Source organism: Coregonus clupeaformis, unplaced genomic scaffold, assembly GCF_020615455.1.
Source record: "Coregonus clupeaformis isolate EN_2021a unplaced genomic scaffold, ASM2061545v1 scaf0068, whole genome shotgun sequence".
NCBI lineage: Eukaryota > Metazoa > Chordata > Actinopteri > Salmoniformes > Salmonidae > Coregonus > Coregonus clupeaformis.
In genome coordinates, this window is record NW_025533523.1 from 487,372 (window position 1) to 494,908 (window position 7,537).

General features: G+C 49.0%; 1 protein-coding gene across 2 annotated transcripts in view; it reads right to left on the reverse strand.

Annotated features, from left to right (window-relative positions):
• The window catches only part of LOC121539907 (interleukin-6 receptor subunit beta), a 39,223-nt gene extending 32,569 nt beyond the window's left edge, over positions 1-6,654 (reverse strand). For both annotated transcript variants that reach the window (XM_041848555.1, XM_041848554.1), the window contains exon 1: positions 6,400-6,654. In XM_041848555.1, coding sequence (XP_041704489.1) covers positions 6,400-6,463 — 64 coding nt within the window. In that variant the 5' untranslated portion in view covers positions 6,464-6,654. The remainder of the gene's footprint in view (positions 1-6,399) is intronic.
• Positions 6,655-7,537: the final 883 nt, after the last annotated feature.

A 7,537-nucleotide genomic window follows, 5' to 3' on the forward strand; every position in this document is an offset into this window, starting at 1 on the left:
GACGGCGTCGACCAGGATGCTGCTCTACAGATATCCTCTACTCCTGTTCCTCTAAAAAGGGCAGTAGAAGCCGCTACTCCACGAGTGGAGTGAGCTCTGATACCCTCAGGCAATTGCCGCCCTGCTACCTCATAAGCTGTCTCAATGCCTTCACAAAGCCAGTGAGACAGCCTCTGTTTTGAAAGTGGTCTACCTAGTGCAGCCGCACCGTGACACACAAACAACTGAGGCGATGACCTAATCGCTGCTGTGCGCTCGACGTAACACGCCAAAGCGCGAACCGGGCACAGGCGATGGAGCTTCTCCTCACTCCTCTCTCTATGAGGAGGAGGAGAAAAAGCCCACAGCTCCACGGTCTGTGACCTATATGAACTCTTAATAACCTTCGGCACAAATGCCGGGTTAGGACGTAACACTGCTCTGCTCAGGTCACCATTGATGGCCAGGCAGTCAGGTCTCGTCGAAAGAGCACACAAATCACTGACCCGCTTAGCTGTAGTCAAAGCGAGCAACAGTGCTGTCTTGATAGACAGCATCTTGAGGGGTATTTGATTCAATGGCTCGAACGGCGACTTACATAGCGCTTCGAGTACCAAAGCCAAATCCCACTGAGGAAGCGTGACTCTAGTTGTTGGCCTAAGTCGCCGCGTTCCTAATAGGAAGCGTTTCACTAGAGGGTGACTAAAGACATTGTCTCTGCCAAAACCCTCATGACAAGCTGTATATATAGCCTCCCTACTGTCACTTTATTCTATTGTATATATAGCCTCCCTACTGTCACTTTATTTTTACTTCTGCTCTTTTTTTCTCAACACTTTTTTGTTGTTGTTTTATTCTTACTTTTTTGTTTAAAATAAATGCACTGTTGGTTAAGGGCTGTAAGTAAGCATTTCACTGTAATGTCTGCACCTGTTGTATTCGGCGCATGTGACCAATAAAATTTGATTTGATTTGATTTGAAGCTGAAATCGCTGCTGCAAACACTCTAATCGTGGCAGGCGATTTTTGCTTATCAAACATGAGCTGCAGAAAAGAGAGAATACTCTCCACCTGACAGCTCATGGGGTCCACACCTTGTGTGACACACCATCGTGAAAACACGTTCCATCTACTGGCATACATCTTAGAAGTGGAACTGGCACGTGAACCCTGTATGGTCCTGATCACTGCATCAGATAACCCACGGCGCTCTATCCTGTCCCTCTCAGCAGCCAGGCCTTCAGTGGTTGGCCGATTATGGGCAATTTCCCTATCGTGCCAGCCGCCTGAGACAACGCGTCCTGTCGATGTGGAATTGGCCAAGGTGGCGCAATCAACATCTGACTCATCTCCGCAAACCACAGAGCCCCCGGGCGATCGGGCGCTATCAGTATCACTGACAGCCCCCTGACCTCACCCTGGCTAGCAGTGGGAGAATGCAGGACAGCGGAGGGAATGCATACAGGAGAGCTCTCGGCCACGGTTGGTGCGCAAAGCGTCCCTTCCCAGTGGCGGTTCGTCCTGTTCCCTCAGAGAGAACCACAGAGGACATTGCGCGTTCACGCGTGACGCGAATAGGTCCACCTCGGCTCTCCCGAATTGTTCCCAAATCTGGAGAACAATGTCTGGATGCAGACACCACTCGTCGTCTCGAGGACCCCCTCTTGACATGAGGTCTGCTCCTACGTTCAAGTAGCCCGGAATGTGTGCTGCTCTCAATGAGCGAGGTGCTCGTGAGCCCACAGCCACAATTCCTTTGCCGCCCGATGGAGAGCAGGAGACCTGACTCCACCCTGGCGATTTATGTGGGCTACTGTGGTCCGGTTGTCTGACCAGACCAGCACATCGCGACCCCGAAGGGTAGACGCGAAGTGGGTCAGAACCAGTCGAACCGTTTCCAACTCCAGGAGGTTGATGTGACGACCTGATTGAGGCCACACACCTCCTATCGCTTGTGTCTGACATGTCCCTCCCCATCCCGTCAGGGACGCATCCGTGAATACTGGGATGTGAGAGGACACCTTTCCTATCGGGACTCCGTGCGTGAGAACGCGCGAGTTTCTCCAATAGTTTAGGTCTGCACTGAGCGAGAGGGGAACCACCACCAACCGATGACGTTGACGCAATGGGTCTAGTCTTAGTTGGGCGAACCATCGCTGCGTCCTGCGCATGTGCAGGAGTCCCAGCGGAACCACAGAGTGGGCTGACGACATGAGACCCAAAAGTGACATGATCGACAGCGCCGTCACCGTGTGATTCGGACGACACTTCCTTAGGGCTAGCAACAAGGCTACCCTTCGGGGGTCCGAAATTCGAGCCCTCATCCTCACAGTGTCTAGCTGTATCCCCAGGTAGACAATCTGATGAGTGGGCCAGGGCGCGCTCTTTTTCCAATTCACAGCAAACCCCAGACTTGTGAGATGCATCACTGTCTGTGTTGTGTGAGTGATCGCCAGCTCTGCTGACGGGGCGAGAACCAGTAGGTCGTCCAGGTAGGCTAGTAACCGTATTCCCTGACGACGCAACGGTTCCAATGCCGCCTCCACACACTTGGAAAATGTGCGAGGTGCCAGGGCGTACCCAAATGGCATCCTCGTGTATTCGTACGCCACCCCTTGAAAGGCGAACCGCAGAAACTTCCTGTGACGCGGCTGAACCGGCACATGAAAGTACGCGTCCTTTAGGTCTATGCTCGTACAAAAGTCCCCTCTCTGGACACATTCCAGCAGACGTTTTGTCGTTAGCATTCGGAAGGGCCGTTTGGTTATGCTCTCGTTGAGAATGCGTAAATCCAAAATCGGCCTCACTCCCCCCGTCTTTTTTGGGCACTAGGAAATAAGGCGAATATAGCCCTTTGTTCCTTTGCTCCCGGGAACTACTGTCACCGCCTCCTTCGCCAAAAGTTCCGTAATCTCTGTCATCAGAGCGGCCACTTTGTCTGGCGTTTTCATCACCGTCTCCACCACTCCTCTGAACGGGGGTGGGGTCCGGTGGAATTGGAGAGCATAACCCTTCTGCAACGTCTGTTCTAGCCAGCGTGAGAGGGTGCAGCTTCTTCGCCACTGCCAGGACCTGTATTCCTCTATGGCCCTTACCGCCACTGTTCCCCAACATTAAAGTGGTGGAACAGCCCAAGGTGGGCCTCCCGTGAAAGGGAGAGGAAATGCGTTCTGAGAAAGAAAGAGGAGTAGGGACATCGGTTAAACCCGTAACCGTCGTATTCCTGCCCTCCTTGAACGCATCGCGGGTCTGAATTGCGCTGACCGAGGCCACAGCCTGCGGCAGGGCACCATCCCCAGCAAGCGATTGCGTCATCTTAGGTGACTGCAATTCGCTATCAGAGCCCTTCACTACAGTACTCCTAGAAGTCTGTAGTATGAGGTCTCTATGAGGTAAAACAAGGCGGCGCCTTGATACCTTCTTAACTTTCACCTTCTGTGTATGTTCAACTCTGCACCCCTGGTGGGTTGAGTCACGCTCAGTGTGGTGAGTATTAGCGCGTTCAAAGGGAAGTGGGGGCGCCGATACACTGGGCACCTTCGTGACCGTGGTAATCGTGCCCTCCGTGAACGCAGCATGGGTCTGAATCGCACTAACCGAGACCTTAGTCTGCGATAGTGCGCCATCCCCAACTAGCGGCTGCGTCATCTTGTCTCCTGACTGAGACTGCAGCCTGCTATGAGAGGCACTCACTACAGTACTCCTTGGAGTCTGTAATGTGAGGTCTCTGAGATAAACCAAGACGGCGTCTAGGTATTATTCCTCCTTTCACCTCCTGTGTGCGTTCAGCTCTGCACCTCTGGTGGGCTGAACTACACTCAGTGTGGTGAGCCTGGGCGCGTTCAGAAAAAGGTGGGGGCGCCGATACACTGGGCACCTTCGTAACCGTAGTAATCAGGCCCTCCGTGAACGCAGCACGGGTCTGAACTGCACTGACTGAGGCGTTAGCCTGAGACAGAGCGCCGTCCCGAATAGCGGTCGCGTCATCATGCCATTATCTGGCTGAGACTGCAGCCTGCTATGTGAGACACTCACTACAGCACTCCTAGGAGTCTGTAAAGTGAGGTCTTTATAAGGTACACTTAATACCTTTTATATACCTGCCTTATGTGTGCATTCAGCAACGCACCATGGTGGGCTGAGCTGCACTCATAGTGGTAAGAGAGAGAGCGAGAGTGAGGAAGGTTGAACGCTCTCGGATGTATTATGGAAAAGGGGCTCTTTTTTGACAGTGTCAAGTAGAGCCAACTCTTTATTACACACATCAACAAAAACATTCTCCTCCATACACTCCAACGGTAGAGTGGGGGGGACAGTGGGCTCGGTCACAGCAGGCGCTGTGCCGTCTTCCGTTCTCTCCCCCTCGCCTGTCATAAACGGGGCGTCTCTTCTGGCCGCCCCTTCGGGTGATGCCAGGATGACGCTTTAATGACCTCTCTCGCCGGCACCTCTGGCGCTGCAGGGGGGGGCGAGGCCCGCTCCCTTGCTGCTGGAGGCCGCCGTCTGACGCCAAGCTGTAGCGAGAGTAACGGCCGCCCTTCCTCATATCCACTTCCGGGTTGGAGGGAATGAGGGGCAGCTTAATCTCCCGCTGTTTAGCAGCCCACTCAATGAGACCTGAGAATTCAGGCACAGAGAGGCTGTGGCGTCATCATCCAGGGATGTAATGACCTCACAATTTCCCGAAGGAAAAGGGGTGTTAAACATCTGGGTCAGTGTAATGAATTGTTCCAATAGAATATTCATTTCTTCCCCAATAGCCCTGTCATCTCCTGAGTCAGCGCCTTCAGATGATGCCTCAGAAGCTGAGACTAACACTGATAGCACATCCTCAAGAGGAATATCCTCCCTAAAAATGCCCAACTCTGCTTCCACTCCTTCAAAAAGGAGGGCGCAGCTGGCGCATAGTGGGGGATTAATGAAGCTGTCCCTGGCGTGCTGTGTCCCTCAACCCACGAAACATATGTCGGGGGGTCGACAGCCGCCAAGGGGAACAGCGACATTGAGCTCTGAAAAGAGCTTTTGTTAAATACTTACCCTATGGATAAGCTTGGTGTGCTCATTGTAGGACGACGTCGATGATCTGGAAAATCGACGGCGTTTTCTTCGTCCTGAGTCTTCTCTTCATCTCTTCTTGGCTTCTTCAGTCTAGTCCAGTCGCTGAAGAAAAAGGGAGGCTGATTGAGGGGAGGCACCCCCTCTTATAGGGACACCTGTACTCCTATTGGCTGTAGGTGTGTGCATAATTTTGTCTCAGGCTGCTGCTGCCTTAGGGCAGAGGGTAAACCATTAGGAGCAGAGCTCCCCTATGGGGCGGAGCGCCACGATATAGAACAAGAAATTTGTGGAGTGGTTGAAAAACAAGTTTTAATGACTCCAACCTAAGTGTATGTAAACTTCCAACTTCAACTGTATGAATGGATTAGTGGTTCACCGATCAGAGCCTTGATTGGCTCTGCAACATAAATAAGGCGTGATGTGTAATGAAATAAACATTTTTGGGGATAACATTTCTTTGGGATCATTACATTTTAGTCATTTAGCAGATGCTCTTATCCAGAGCGACTTACAGTTAGTGAGTGCATACATTTTCATACTGGCCCCCCGTGGGAAACAAACCTACAACCCTGGCGTTGCAAGCGCCATGCTCTACCAACTGAGCTACACAGGGCCCATCAGGCGACATCCTTACAACTGGACACATTAATGTTCTTGCAACGTTAGCATGAAACATGTCAAGAACATTATCTTCTATTCTGAGAACATGGCAACCATGTTTGGTGGGATATTGATTGAATATTCTCCTAAAGAGAACATTATCTTCTATTCTGAGAACATGGCAACCATGTTTGGTGGGATATTGATTGAATATTCTCCTAAACCTCAGAAAACTGGACACATGAATGTTCTTGCAATGTTCCCATGAAACATGAACATTAATATCTTATGTTCTGAGAACATGGCAACCATGTTCTGTGTATGTTTTGTGGGAAATTGAGGGAATATTCTCCTAACCCTCAGAAAACTGGACACATTAATGTTATTGCAACGTTCCCATGAAGCATGTCTAGAACATATATATCTTAAATTCTGAGAACATGGTAACGACATTCTGGGTAAGTTATATTTTACATTAAGGGAATGGTCTCTTGGAAACATTCCTTGCACATCAAGGGAACATTCTTATGAAAACGTTAGTTAATTACCTAATGAGACTCTTAAGGGAATGTTCTCTAAAGTTTTGGGAATGTTTGTTGTTAGCTTGGTAGGTAGCAGCACGCCAATTTTTACATCACCCTAGTATTTAATCAAGGTCTCTTAAACAGCTAGTTTTTTTTAACTTTCATAAGAGAAACAAGACTTGTTCCAACTTCCAATGTATGTAGAAACAACACTTTAAAAAGTTATACAAACTCTCACCTGTAGCAGTGCAAATATGAAGTCCGACATAAAGTGCCACAAGTGCCAAACTCCTGTTGTCCATCCTCGAGTTACGATGAATCCCTATCCCTCCAGCACCCCGAGTCCAGTTAACCACCTGACAGCCTATCTGAAGCCTCTGGTCTAAGATATGGGTCGTAAGCAGCTTGTCTTGCCTGTGTAAATAAGAATGGAAAGGGGTCTGCTGCCACTAATGGTGTCACACAGCAGAGCTCTGAATATACAGTGTGAAGCCGTGCGACAGTTCCAGGAACAAAACTAGTATTGCTCACCCTGTTCCCCTGCGGAGCCCCCACCCCTCATGACGATGCTCTTCAGTAACCTCTCATATTTCAACAACATGTGTACAATCAGCCCGTAGCCTACACGTGATTGTTTGACAATCTGACGAAAACATAATAACTGGTTGTTTATGCCACAATAAAAACGTATTAGGTCTACATTTCAGAACTTAAATTATACATCTTTATGACTAGTTCCACAGAGATCATATTGAATTAATCGAGATTATATATGTAATTATATGATTATGTGGTCCTTTACCGGGAAGAAATGAATTATACTTTCACCCCTGTTCATGAGTATCATTAAAACAGGTTAACACGCCCCACCAACATTAGACAACTATACAGAAAGCCGTAACTTGCTGAAATAAATAAATCAAATCAATGATGACAATAGTCAGATTAACCGATAACTGGTATGGACACGGACATGGTGGCGTTGCAGAAAGAATCAGGAACCAAGAGGTTGTTGGTTCAAAACCCATGTGAGGACTGTTAAATAATAATACCTCTTTAAATGAACATGTACAATGTAAACATCTAGGTCAAAGTGTGTCAGATATGTAAGTTGAAAACACTATGTTAAAAGAACAGAATGCAGGAATGGACAGTAGATCCATGTGGTCCTCTGTAGCTCAATTGGTAGAGCATGGCGCTTGTAACGCCAGGGTAGTGAGTTCGATCCCCGGGACCACCCATACGTAAAAATGTATGCACACATGACTGTAAGTCGCTTTGGATAAAAGCGTCTGCTAAATGACATATTATTATCCAGGTGAATTTGAAGCCTGGTTATACCATAGTAGAAAGGCCAGTACCTGAGTACTCTCGAG